The 14,606-nt window shown below is 47.6% G+C and overlaps 1 protein-coding gene across 8 annotated transcripts in view; it reads right to left on the bottom strand.

Moving 5' to 3' along the window:
* The window catches only part of FAM193A (family with sequence similarity 193 member A), a 195,522-nt gene that overhangs the window by 34,183 nt on the left and 146,733 nt on the right, over positions 1–14,606 (bottom strand). For all 8 annotated transcript variants that reach the window (XR_010126197.1, XM_063664421.1, XM_054486584.2 and 5 more), the window contains 5 exons: positions 8,343–8,541; positions 7,076–7,348; positions 4,136–4,424; positions 2,879–3,062; positions 1,419–1,649 (listed from right to left, as the gene is read on the bottom strand). Coding sequence is in view for 7 of the 8 variants with exons in the window: in XM_063664421.1 (XP_063520491.1) it covers positions 1,419–1,649; positions 2,879–3,062; positions 4,136–4,424; positions 7,076–7,348; positions 8,343–8,541 (1,176 nt within the window). In the remaining variant the exon portion in view is untranslated. The remainder of the gene's footprint in view (positions 1–1,418; positions 1,650–2,878; positions 3,063–4,135; positions 4,425–7,075; positions 7,349–8,342; positions 8,542–14,606) is intronic.

Genomic DNA, 14,606 nt, shown 5'->3' with positions numbered 1-14,606 from the left:
CCTCAAGTCTGGATTCAGACCACCTGCAAGGTCAGAGGGCAAGAGCCTGGGGTGGAGAGTACCCTGAAAACTCAGGAAGGGGTCCCAGAGGCCTCCAATGAATCCCAATGGGAGGTCTCAGGGCCTTGGACCATCGTGGGGACCCCGATGCTGGACATTCCTGAATGGAGGACACACTATGTTCTCCGCACTCCAGCAGTCTCTTAGTCTTCTAGGGCACAGAACAAGGCTTCTCCTCCAAAGCCTCCCAATCAGGCCCAATAGTCAGTCTCAATCTACTTTCGGATTGCGAGGTATGAGCAGAGCTCTTGAGGGTAGAACAATCACAACAGCTAAGATACAAGTAACAACACAGGACATCAGGCCCACCCTCTGGTCCACTGTGGGATCGTCCTCTTCCTCACCTTTTTGCCTGACCATGCTGCAGACAGAAACCTGGCCTCTTCCCAAGACAACTGTCCTACTGTCAGAACCCCAGGAACCTACAAGTTCCCTCTGCGTGCAGCCCACATCTGCTCACTGAGGTCTGGCTCTTGGAGCCTGACATTTTTAGGGAGCTGAAACCAGAAGGCTCTTTGGAACTGCTCCAGCATAGGGGCATTTAGACAATCCTCCAAGAGAAAAAAGTTGTCTTTTTTTTTTTTTTTTTTTTTTGAGACAGTCTCACTCTGTCACCCAGGCTGGAGGGCAGTGGCATAATCTCAGCTCACTGCAACCTCCACCTCTGAGGTTCAAGTGATCCTCCCACCTGAGCCTCCTGAGTAGCTGGGACTACAGGCGTACACCGCCATTCCTGGCTAATGTTTTTTGTATTTGACATTTGCTTTTTGTGACACAGCATGCCCTCTGGTAAGGAGGGAACTGCTCATGTCTTCCCATGAAGACTTATTTTCCTCCCCTCTAATCAATGCCATGTGCTGGTCTTCATCTGGAACAGCAATGGGACAAGAGGAGCATGGGGGACATGCTCAGACCTGAGTCCAGAAGACTTCCCTGTGCCAAGTGCCCCACCCCAGTCTCATATCAAAGACAGTTCTTCACCCACAGGCCCCAAAAGCCCACCTGGGCCTTTCTTCTATCATCTCTACAGCTGACAGCTCCTTTCTTGGAAAAGAAGATTCTCCAACAGATAAAGCTGGAGTGTCTGCTGCTGCCCTCATGACGGCCAGCACAAGAACAAACCCATTCTACAAAAGGGGAAGTAATTTCCCGAAAATACAAACAAAGTTAAGTTTTTTACCAGTCTCCAGTTCAGGCCACCAGAGACAGGCTGGCTCTCGGAGGAAAGTTGTGGGCAAGTGAACACACGTCAGAGCCCCGACCTCCTGTGGCTCAGCCCTGCCTGGAGACTGGCGTGGCACGGCACCCTCAAATGCCCTCAGACCTGGCGCCTCCAGGTGCTGAGAACTGTCACTTGCCTTCCTTTGCTTATGCCTTGCTCGCTTCGCTGCACGTGTGCTGCTCACTGGTTTGGTTTCGGAGCTATTTATAAACTGCAACAAATCCTCCACCCTCCGATGGTCAACGACGCTTTCCCTTTCTGAGATCTGGTCCATTTTTTTAGGCTGCTCTTCTTTCCTCTTGGTTAGCCGTAAGCGAAGTTTTTCCCTCATTTCTGCATAATTTCTACTTGTTGGTGCAGCTGGAGGCTGAGAAAAACAACAAAGTTATGCTTAAGTTTTAAAAATTTTGAATATAATAAATTTCAGACCACATCTCCAAAAATAAACTGTTTTATTACTCAAGTAGTATATATTTGTTGTGAAAAATAAGGAAATACAACAACCAGCAGAAAAAAAGAAAAACCTATCAGCAAGTCACCCAAAAGTGGCATTTTGGTACCTACCCTCAAATTTTACATATTCTTGAAAAACCTGGTAAAGCATGTATAGCTATGCACATAAGTGGATTTTTTAAACTGAAAAGGAAACAATTACAAATCCTGATTAATATATTTTATTTATTTATTTATTTATTTTTGAGACAGGGTCTTGCTCTGTCACCCAGGTTGGAGTGCAGTGGTGAGATCATAGCTCACTGCAGCCTTGACCTCCTGGGCTCAAGCAGGGGTGTGCTGTCACACCCAGCTAATTTTCTTTATTTTTTGTAGAGACAGGGTCTCCTGTGTCGCCCAAGCTGGTCTTCAATTCCTGGGCTCAAGAGATCCTCCCTTAGCCTCCCAAAGTGCTGGTATTACAGGCATGGGCCACTATGCTTGGCCTCTACTTGTTATTTAACATGGTGTGAATATCTTTTCATGTCAATAAATGTGTCTGTAGTATCTTTCCATCCATTTGTGGGTTTCCTTTTTCGTGCCAAAAAAAAAGCCCTGAATCCTACTGCCAAATTTCTTACTATAAAAACATGTGCACATTTTAGGAAATGCAAACAGAGCTAAAGCAGAAAAAGAACAACTATAAGCCCCTGCTATTCCTGCCACCCATCCCTCTTAAACTGCGGGTGATAATTGGTTGTATAAATTAAATCACAGCTCTGGAAAGATGGACAAGTATGTGTGTGTACCAACGCCCTCTGTATTCAAACAAGAGAAATCCAACTGCACACACACAACACTGCTGTCGCTGGCTACAATGTTCCACCATATGGATATACCATGGTTAACAACCTCCTACCAATGGGTATTCAGTAGGAATACCGCACCGCTGATTTACCAGTTACCTTAAAAACCACAAAGTAAAAATGAAGCAAAAAATCATTATGGCTAAATCTTTGGGCAAATATTTTTCTTTGTTTCTTTACGATGGATATACCCTAGAAGTGGAATATACCCCGAATTCAACCTAGTACAGAATTTTTGCAAAGGAGCCCGTGTGTTGCACACTTCCCACATCGTGATGCGCTGACCTCATGCACTCACCCCGCCGTGCCCAAAGAATTCGCAGTAGCAGCAGTCACAGTACTTGCCCTCCTTCTGGTTGGTGGAGGTTGAGGTGCTGGAGCTGTGCTCAGAGCAGCTGTCCTCATCTGCACTCTCGTCCCCATCATCCTGCTGTGGGTCATAGACACCATTCTCGCAGCGGTGCCCTTCGCAGTCAGGGTCACTGCAAAACCGCATACAAGCTCATCAGCAAGTGGCTGGCCCCAGGAGGCAATGACTCACATTGTTGCGCATGACCACCCACTGTCCTGCCCATTTCACAGACAAGAGGCAGCGCAGAGGGTGCACAGCCCCAGGGTTCCTAGGGAGTCATACACAAGCAGCAAAGGGCTCATGTGGGAGGCATGGCGTGTGCGCATGCATGCAGGCAGTCCCTCAAAGTGCTCACAGAGCGCCACTGAACAGGAACACGTAGTCTCTCCAATGACTCCTTCTGGGACTGTCCCTGCCACCACAGCTTCCATACTAAGGGGCTTCGAGAAGGGGTATAGCTTCAAACAGGCGAGTTCAAAGGTAACAGAATTTGTCTTAAAAAGAAACTCTGGCCAGGTGCAGTGGCTCACGTCTGTACTCCCAGCACTCTGGGAGGCCGAGGAAGGTGGATCCCGAGGTCAGGAGTTCGAGATCAGCCTGGCCAACATGGTGAAACCCCATCTCTACTAAAAATACAAAAATTAGCCAGGCATGGTGGCGTATGCCTGTAGTCTCACTACTTGGGAGGCTGAGGCAGGAGAATCGCTTGAACCCAGGAGGTGGAGGTTGCAGTGAGCTGAGATCGTGCCACTGCACTTCAGCCTGGGCGACAGAGTGAGAATCTGTCTCAGAGGGAAAAAAAAAAAAAAAAAAAAAAACACACCTGTTGAGTGTTTGTTGTATTGTGTTTTTACTATATACACATTTCATTCATTTTCTTCTGATTCCACCCTAGGTATAACAAATACAACTTATACAACAAGTAAAAAACAATGCACACTCCCAATGCTGTCAGTGTTTAGGCGTAGTTGGCCCACCTATCCATGGCGGCCCACGGCCCCTGCTCTTCCCTCTGCAGAACTAGAGGCTGAGATGGGAGACCCCTCTACCCATGGCCTCTGCTGGGGACATCCCTGCATTCCCTCAGCATTTCACTAGACTTTTCCACTGCATGGTCCCAGGGGAGTTTCTGTAGCTGTGTTAGTGCGGCATAACACCCATTTTCCAAAGTGCTCTCACATCCCCAGCCAGGACTTGGCTCACCTGCAGACACTTGGAGGGGCGCTAATGGAGCCGTCTGTGGCCGGGGGCAGGGGTGCAGGACAGAAACTCTTGCGTGTGTCCACAAACCCCGGAGTTGTGGTTGCTGTTTTGGGGAATGATGGGGCTGCAAGATTTGCAAGGTGAGGTGTGGAGGCAGGTGAGAGCGCGGCAGGTGACAGTGCGGCAGGCGAGAGCGCTGGGAGGGGGGCCAAGCCCGTGGGGCTGTTCCTCGGGGCAGCTGGGGCTGAGTGTCTGTGGTCCTCCTTGCTGATGCCATGAAACACATCACCTGCATTTAGAGAGGCGAGAGTCACTGCCAAGTTTTTGTTTCAAAAATGTTCCAACCTGTAGAAAATCTGAAAGAACACACAAAGAGTACCCATTCATCCTTCACCTTGCTTCATCATCACGACCTAATATTCTGTCATATTTATAAATTTTATTTCTTACATGCACACACACTTTTTGGCTGAACGTCTGCAAGTTGCACTCACCTCTGAACACTTCGGCATGAACTCCTCAGAACATCGACAGTTTGGTTTTTTAAAAAAATTTCTTGGCCGGGCGTGGTGGCTCATGCCTGTAATCCCAGCACTTTGGGAGGCCGAGGCTGGTGGATCATGAGGTCAGGAGATCGAGACCAGCCTGACTAACACAGTGAAACCGCGTCTCTACTAGAAATACAAAAAATTAGCTGGGCGTGGTGGCACGTACCTGTAGTCCCAGCTACGCGGAGGCTGATGCAGGAGGATCACAGATCGCACCACTGGACTCCAGCAGCCTGGCGACGGAGCAAGACTCCGTCTCGAAGAAAAAAAAAAATTCACCTTTTTCTTTTTTAAGAGACAGGGTCTCACTATGTTGTCCAGGCTGGTCTTGAACCCCTGGGCTCAAGCAATCCTCTCACCAGGGCCACCTAAAGTGCTGGGACTACAGGTGTGAGCCACTGTACCGAGCTTTTTACTTAAAAATTTCCTCCCTTCTCTCTCCTTTCTTTTCTTTCTTTCCCTCCCTCCCTCTCTCTTTTTTTGACATTTTGCTGAATACCATCATCACCTCAATGGCATTTAATACTGACAGGATACTCTCATCTAAGGTATAACCCATATTCCATTTTCCAATTTCCTTCACATGTCCATTATAGCTTTCCCACCAACCCAGCCTCTTCCAACCCTTTTCTCTTTTCACAAGACTTAACATTTTTAATAGGCCACCTGTCTGCCAATTTGGATTTGTCTTGTCTTGGTAGATTTAGATAAAACGTTCTGGGCACAAATCCTACAAATATTATGTTGGATCCTTCTGGGTTTGTGGCAATGGGATGCACCCAGTGTCTCTCTGTTTCATGGTGGTGTGCACGGCACTGTCTGCTAGGTTCCTCCAGAGTCTGGCACCCATCATTCCTTTGTAATCTGTCAGTACCCAGTGATAGGGTTTGGTTGTGTCCCCACCCAAATCTCATCTTGAATTTTGTTCCCATAATCCCCCCGTGTGGTAGAAGGGACCCAGTGGAAATAACTGAAGCATGGGGGCGGTTTCCCCCATGCTGTTCTAGTGATAGTGAGTGAGTTCTCACGAGAGCTGATGGTTTTATAAGGGGCTTCCCCCTTCGCTGGGTACTCATTCTCTCCCCCGTGAAGAGGTGCTTTCCACCATGATTGTAAATTTCCTGAAGCCTCCCCAGCCATGTGGAACTGTGAGTCAATTAAAACTCTTTCCTTTATAAATCATCCAGTCTTGGGTATTTCTTCATAGCAGTGTGAGAATGGATTAATACAGGTGCCCATCATCCCTCTGTAATCTGTCAGTCCCCTATGGGTGCTGCTTTTGAACAGCAGAAACACTCCATTCCCCAAACTGATATCCCTTGTTAACCTCCATGAATGCTGCATATTCGCACCAGCTGTTACCCTGGGGGCGCAGCATGCTGACTTGCCACTCCTATCCTTCTTACACATTTAGAGGAGGTGTGCTTTTAGAAGAAGGAGATTCCCACCCTACTGCTCTGTTTGAGCATCCCAATCCTTATGGATTCTTGACTTTATTTGTATGCTATAGTCAAACTTCCTGTTTTTTTAACTTTTTTTTTTTTTTTGTAGAGACGGGGTGTCTCACTATGTTGCCCAGGCTAGTCTCAAACTCCCAGGCTTAAGCAACCCTCCCCTCTCAGTCTCCCAAAGTGCTGGGAGCTACCGCACTCAGCCTCCTCATTCCTTTTAATGCTCAATCTGTCCCAACTTTGGCTAGTGAGGCCTCCTCGAGCCAGCTACTGAGTTGACATTGGTCTCTGATCACATTATTGCTTTTGAGCCCCTTAAGTGACAGCCAGGGGCTGTACCCCAGGCTGGGTGACAGGCAGCCCTGTTGGCTCACATCTGCTCAGCATTTTCCTAAAGCAGCTTCTGAGAAATCTTGCCACATGCTCAGAAAACAATGACCTCCTAGCCTGGCCAACATGGTGAAACCCCGTCTCTACCAAAAAACACAGAAATAAGCCATGCGTGGTGGTGGGCACCTGTAGTCCCAGCTACTTGGGAGGCTGAGGTGGCAGAATCGCTTGAACCCAAGAGGCAGAGACTGTGATAAGCTGAGACTGCACCGCTGCACTCCAGCCTGGGTGAACAAGAGTGAGACCCTATCTCAAAAAAAAAAAAAAAAAAAAGACAGCAATAACCTCTTCCTATCACACCAGAACAGAAACAGAGACAAAAGCAAGACAGTGCAGCGAAGCCCCAGAGGAATCTAGCACAACAGCTAAAATTCTAATCAAAGTCCTAGGGATCAGCTCTCTGTGTGTGAGCATTTTTGGGCAGTTAATTACACTTACGCCTCCGGCTAGGCCAAGTAAAAGGCAGTTACAAAGATGAGTTACAAAGATGAGAAGTCAGTAAGCCCAGCCTTCCTGTAGACCCCGAGGGCCAGTAAGCCTTCAAGCCTTACCTACTGAAGGAGGTCTCTTGGATGACACTCTGAACTGGCTGTTGCTGGACTGCACTGTGGTAGCTGTGCAGGACACGGAGGACGTGGCTGATGAGGTGGCCATGACAACTTTATTTGCTTCCATAAAAGCATCTTGGAAATTGTATAAACATTTCTTTTTTGCAGCATTCTTTTTCTCTTTACTATCCGAGACTGCAGGTGTTTCATTGCTAGATGGAGGTGGGAGGGCTTCCGGTCTTGTTTCTGAGAGTGTTGGCCCTAATATTTCACTCCCTTCAAAGAAGAACAGGAAAATTAAGGCTTCTGACAGCAATCATACTTAGCTAAACCCTCAAAGACATGCTGATGACTGAACACTTGATACTGGGGGTGCTACTGAAGTCAGGATCCCACTGGGATGACGCTAAGTCAACTAGCTTTTAATCTAAGAAAAAATTGTATTGAGCACCTACTATGTGCCAATTCCTGTGCTAGGTGCTTTCCAAAGTTATGTAAAGTCTTAAAACTACTTTCTGAGGTTGGTACTGTTACTCCCATCCTAAGAAGATGAAGAAACTGAGGCTCAGAGAGGCCAAGCAACTTGCCCAAGGTCACACAGCTAGAAATCCTTCCTAAGCACAGATCAGGATGTCAAGTCTAGCCTGCTGTTCTGGCATATGCAGGGGCTGGGTGTGGGGCTGCCAGGAGCTCTGGCCACAGGAAGACAGAGATGAGGAGTAGGTACCAGCCCCTTTTCAGGTGCCCCTGACCCTGCGACTGAAGTTAACAGCTGGGCCTCAGTGGCTGAGGCAGCTGGGGAGTAAGGAGCTAGTAAAGGGGAGAGATGCCACGTGGGGCCAATGCAGTAACCAGAGGAAGGAGTGTGAGTCACAGATTTAAGTCAACTGTGGCACTTTCTTCCTGCCCCTGTGCAACGGGGGCGCTGAGGTCTGGCTGTCACCACTGCTCGAGAATTGAAGGCCGGGCACCCAACCGTGGTCAGAAGACCCTCAGCAGCGCTGAGGCCACGCCCACGTGGCTCACTGGGCTGACAGGCAGCCATGGAGCCAGAGTCTTGCTCTGCTCAGTCACACAGTGGGACTGACTGGTGGCAGATGCGAGAGGATGGAGTAGGATGACAGCCCCGAGGGGCCTCCCACTGGAGACAGAGGTGGTGGAGCAGCAGCTGGCTACAGCTGCGCCAGGGCTTCCACGGGAGACTACGGCAAAGATGTCAATCTACTCAGGTTATTTTAAAACTTCAAGAAAGTTTTAACAAATTCCTTACCAGAAATTGTATCTGGCAAGAAAGTGCCAGGATTCCAGTTCTTATCATTCATCACTTCTGATCCCCAAAGACTTATAAATTTAGAACTATTCCACTCTGGAGTATTCCCAAAACAGCTCGGATAAATATGGTCTTGAAGAGATGCATTGAATACCTGATGCTTATTTGTGTGATTCTGAACAGGTGCTGGCGGTAAAGCCTACAAAAAAAAATTTTCTAATCACATATCAAAATTAATATTCTGTTTACCTAGGTAAGTAGTTAAACTACAGACAGACAATTCATTATGAGCCTCATGGGATGTGCTCGCCATGAGCTGAGGCCCAGGGGGAGCACATCTCACAAAACATGGACTTGATTTATGAGACTGGACACGACAGGTCAAATTTCAACCAGATGTAGATATGAAAAGCAACCGATGCCTTGAGGAGTATATCTGAACAAACTTTAGACAACTCAGTAACTTCTCACATTCCTACTGGGTCACATGTGAGTGTGTCATGTGCGTCGTAAGATCTGTTTCTACGGCTTAATCTCAGCAAGCATTTTAATGATCACCACTAATAAGTCAACTTTGGAATCACTGATGAAAATGGATAAAACCCTTACACTGACCTCTTATACCCAGGCAAGGTACAGCACAAATCTAATGAACTAGAGGAATTTGTATACTGTGCTCTAAAGACCAGGGCGTTCTCAAAGGAGCTGCCTCATTGGCAAGCCCTGCCCTGGGCCCTGTGGGGCAGACCATTGTTGAAGGCACCAAGGGAAGGTGATCAGGGTCTGGCCAGCTGGCTAGCCAACATCCATGCATTTATTGAGCCACTAGCCAACTGGCTGCTCCTGCACAGGCTGGGGCCCCCTTGGGTCCTCCCTCTGCCTCAGCCGCTATCCAAGCAACAGGCCCTGGCTGCTGACCTCCTTAGGAGATCCTGAGCACCATGTTCTCACAGCGGCGGCAGTGCAACAGCCTGCACGTTTGCACCAGGAACTCTTCCCAGTCCTTCTCCCCACCACAGCCAGAGTGATCTCTGTTGAATGCAAATTCAAGCACGTCACTCCCCTGCTCAGGATGCAGCAATGGCTTCCCAAGGCTCTGGCCTGAAAGTTCCAAGGGAGCTGGGCCCACCACCTCCACCCCTCCTGCTCACCAAAGCCCTGGACACACAGGCCTCCCCCTTGGCCGGCACACGCCTATTCACCTTCTTGGCCCTAAGTTTTGCTTGTGCTGTGTCCATGCTCTAGAATGTGCAAGCCTCAGCTCGTTACCACACTCACACTCATCCTGCAGGCCTCGGCCTAAAGATCACTTCCTCAGAGAAGCCGGCGTTGCCTTTGCTGTCACCTCCCAGGACCCAACACCCAAGACCAAGGCGAGCCTTCCCAGTGAACACACTAAAATCCGCCATTTTCCCTCTTAGCACTTACCACAGTTATAATTCGAGACCTACTTGTAGCCTATTGGTTTAATGTCTGCTTTTCCCCAAATTACATGCGCTCTAGGATGAGGTGGGACATCTGGGTCCTGGCCCTTCTCCCCCAGTCCTTGCTAATGCCGGGCAGACATACGGTTCTCCCTCAGCAGGACTTCTGTCTGCTGGACTGGAGGAGTGCCCAGTTATGGGCAACCTGGTCATCACATCCTCTGGGATGCAGAAATGAGCAGTGAATTCTGTAAACTCAAGTGGGAGGGTTCCCTGGAGGGTTCTTAAGAATGGGCGATGGTTCGGCAGAATCCTGCCGGCCTGGCTGGGGCAGAGGGAGGACAGGAAGAGGTTGGGAGCAAAGGGATGGCGCACATACAGGGATGACAGTGCTACACCCTGACAGGCTCCAGGTTGAGTGGGGGCAGCAGCCAGGCCAAAGACAACTTTGTACCACTTTGTTCCGAACGGGCTGGGGAGTCACAGAAGGATTTAAACAGCAGAGCGAGATGATTTGGTCAGCTTAGTGGAAAGATCGATTTGTGGCAATACTGTGGATGAACCAGAAGGCGGAAGGAGGACAAGTGGTTAGTCAGGGGATGAGAAAGGATGAAGCAACGGCAGTGAAGGTGGCAAGGAAAGGAGGAATTCTGGAGCTATCAAGATGAAAGCTGGGACTGCACATCTAGTCCAGGAGCTATCACTGCTGGCTCCACTATGAGGAGGCACGGTCAGGTGACAGCTAGATCTGAACTCTAGTCCCACGTCTTGGCCTTTGGACTCTGCAGTCTGGCGAGCTCGGATGCCAGCTCTCCCTTTTGCTAGCTGTGTGACCTCAGGCAAATCACTCAATCTTTCTGTGCTTTAGTTTTCTCATCTGTAATCTGGAAATACCTACCTCCAGGGGTATGGTAAGAATTGAGCACACTGCCTGGCCCATAGTAAGTATTCAGTGAGTGTGACGGTGCACTGCTTTCATTTTCTAGGACAACAGTCTTAGAGACTTCTATATAGAGACTACTTATATAGACATAGAGTCCCTGGACACAAAACACCTGACCAACCGACCAAATCTTTCCACCTTGCCCTTCTCCCACAGTGCTTCGGAGCAGAGAGGAAGCACTCTCCTCTGGGCTGCTGGACAGCTCAGCGAGTCCACTGACCCGGAACAGGCCCAGGAAGGCAAAGGGGGAGAGGAGGGTAGAGCAGACACTCAGGACTCAACAGCAGGAATAAACAGGTCCAGACGGGCCACCCAGGAAACAGGCAAGGGCCTGAAGTCATTGTTTTGGTAAGGGAGCCCCACGGGACAAGAGCCAGGAAAATAAAAAACATATTTCAATAGATACCCATTTCTACAAACCAGCGATAAGCTAAGAGCTGCTTTGCTGAGAAGTAATTGACAAAAAGTAACAAGTAGAAGACTTCTTAGTCTTGAGTACCTTCTTGTAAAAGGCAGAAACCTGTGACACATGCCAACCTGCTGGCTTTGAGCAGCAGTCCCGTCGTGCTGGCCCAGCTGGTAAACCATGACTAGAAGCACTCTCAGGGCTCTGAAGCTACGTAAGTGCCTCCTGGACTCCTCAAGACACGACCATGAATTGTTTGGTTTCAGGTTTGAAAAGCCTGGCTGAGAGCCTGGGCTCCACCACCCATGTGTGTTCAGAGAGCTCTTGCTTATGCTTCAAAACCCTATTTCAGCATCACCTCCTCTGCAAAACCACCCGTGGGCTCATTTAAAATTTTCTCTCTTCGGTATTACTTTTCTGCCTAGCATCTGTAAGTTCCATTAGGTATGTCACAACATTTTGATATTTTGATTATGTTTTTGTCTTCTCTTTAGACTGTGAGCTCTTTGAAAACAGGGGCCAAGACTAACCAATTTTTGTCTTCCTAGAGTCTAGCACAGGGCCTGGCACATATTGGGTGTTCAATAAGTATTTGCTGAACAGTGTCTAGCTTAGAGGAATAAGGGAATGCATCTATACAACTGTAATATTGGAAACATATGGCAATGATTCTACGCATTTGATTTACGCACTATTCAGAACCCCACCTACTCAAAAACGGAGGCCCAGTTGTAGGGACAAAAGTAACAGGGATCAGTAACAAAAAAAGTTGTATTTTCTTTAATGCTTTTGCAGAAGATGCCTACTGACCTCAATAGCTTATGGATTTCTTTCAGGAAAAAATAGGTGTCTGTCACCTAGACCATTTTTGGACCATGACTTTATAAGTCCACCAGTGATATAACTGTAAAGTAACTCTCTCAGAATGTGGACCATGCTATTGAATCAGAACACTGATTTCACTCATTATACAAACCCACAAAGCTTCAACTAGCAGAAGTTTTGCATTTTTATCCACTTTGAGACAAAAGAAGTAATCTATAGAAAAGGAAAACTGTTGCTTTAAATGAAAGCTCTGACACAAATGCAAACACAACAAACTGCTTTCCACTGGGCACGCACTGAGTTTATCCGGGAGCTGGGTGAATCGCCTGTCCTCTACCACCCACACCCACTCGGACATGGAACATGGGTGCAAGACATGAGGAGCAAGAGCCGCAGACTGAGTCATGAGGCCCACACATGAGAGGTTCCCAACACTAAGCATCCGAGCAAAAATGAGTTCCAGTTGTATCCCCAGTAAGGAAAAGGTTAAGATGACGGACTCTCTCTGTATTTTTGCTTAACAGGTTTTTTGGTATTTCTCCCAGAGATGGTAAAGAGGCGAAGGACCATCTTTGCTTTGGCTATGCCAGTTTTCAGGCTGGAAGAGCTGAATCTCAGCTCTAAAAGAACATGCAGCAGGTCAAAGATCACAATGTGATTCCCATATTGCAACCTATTTATGACTCTATTATCCACACAGCTTTACCTCCCCAATCTAAATCTGAACTTATACTTTAAACTGTATTTAATTGAATCATGTTTTAATTGTATTAAATGCTTTTCCAGTGGTTTTACTTAAGTCTCAAAGTAACCCAGAGAGGGAGTGTAAAGATACACCCTGGCCCTCGAAGCTAACAAGGGGCCAAGGCTACTTGGCACCCAGTCCTCCCCTTACACCACGTCACCAGGCTCCACTTGATGCACTGAACTCCTGAGGGCCAGAACCCAGCGGCCACTGCAAATGCTCCACTGCAAAGTTCTCAGTGGAGACCTAGAGACATCCCTGTCTTCACTTCTAGGCCCTTTCTTAGTACACCAACTGTTTCACAGTACATCCTCCGTGTTGGACGAAAAAGACTCAGGATTCAAAGTCACATGCCTTGGGTTCCGGTATAGATTCAGGCCCTGTAGTTGTAACTTCCTACTCCTAGGCCACGTGGACAGCAGGTGGGAGTAGCAGCAAGATGCAGCCACACCTGCTCGGCTTTGCTCTTCTCTTGAAGGCCGTTCTTCCCCCCCTGGTCTCGGCCTTGTCGGGTAAGAGGTGCTACTTAGCTCTAGATCTGAGAGAAATGATACTGAACACTTTGGTAACCAACTGCTATCGACAAAGGCAAAGGATGAAAAGAAGTATTCAGAGGTGATGAGAGAAGCGAGGTGGAGGTGAGGGGAAGGAATGGCTGCACACCATCGCCACAGTGACGTGTGGGGGCAGCAGTCTGGAGGCCCTCAAGAGGAGCCCAGGTCTCAGGCAGCTCTCGCACCAGCAGACGCCACCCCTCATAGGGAAGCATCCACTATGGAGGGCTGTGGTTCTCACAGAGTAAGCTGAGCAAAACATAACCTCCTAATATACTCCATCCGCAAAAGGAAATAATACATCACAGGTGATATCAGCAGAAAACGAATCTGGATGCTCAAGGTTTCATTCAAACACAGAGTAATTATGTGTGAAATGCTTAAAGAAAGAAAGAAAAAAAAAAAAAAACAAGGAACAAGAGACTATAAAGAGCTACTAAGTATCTTTGAAAAAAAAGTAAATTAAAACTTATAAATAATAAATATAGTCGGAATTAGAACTTAAGTGGTAGGCTAGGCACCACTACAGAATCACTTAACTGGAGGACTGAGCCCAAAAAAGTTCTCAGAACATGGAACTGGGAGACAAGAAGATGAGAAACCTGCAAGAGACTGTTAGGAATGCAGAACAGAAGAAGGTCTAACACCAATCTCACCAGAGGCTGAGAGAGACAACTGCATGGTTGCAGGAACATGGAGATAACATGGATGGTAATTATCAAACAGGAAACTGAAAATGATTGGTATGCCAAAGGCTCTAATGGAAAAAGTAGACAGCATGCAAGAACAAGGGGGCCGTGTGAGCAGAGAGATGGAAAGAAATGCTGGCAATAAAAGCAATGTAAGAGAAACGAAGACTATCAGTGATGGGCTCATCAGGAGACGACACGGCCAAGGAAAGAGTCAGGGAGCTGCAAGATATGTCAGCAGAAACTTCCCGTACTGCAAGGCAAAGAGAAACAAGAATTAAAAACAAAAACAGAAACAATCTCCCCAATAGAACAAAACATACAAAACCTGTGGGACAGTTTCGAAAGATATAACATCTGGTAAGTGGAATGCTGGAAGGAGAGACTAGAGAAACAGTTGAAGTAGTAACAGCTAAAAAGTCTCCAAAATTAACAACTGACAGCACAGATCCAAAGAATTCAGAGAACATCAAGTGGAATAAATACCCCCAAAGCTACACGAAGGCATATTCTATTCAACCTGCAGAATACCAAAGAAAAAGAGAAAATCTTGGCCAGGCGCCATGGCTCATGCCTGTAATCTCAGCACTATGGGAGGCCAAGGCAGGCGATCACCTGAGGTCAGGGGTTCAAGACCAGCCTGGCCAACATGGTGAAACCTCGTCTCTATTAAAATAC

Source organism: Pongo pygmaeus, chromosome 3, assembly GCF_028885625.2.
Source record: "Pongo pygmaeus isolate AG05252 chromosome 3, NHGRI_mPonPyg2-v2.0_pri, whole genome shotgun sequence".
Lineage (NCBI taxonomy): Eukaryota > Metazoa > Chordata > Mammalia > Primates > Hominidae > Pongo > Pongo pygmaeus.
Note: the sequence above shows the minus strand (reverse complement) of the source record. Positions and strands in the feature narration are given on the sequence as shown.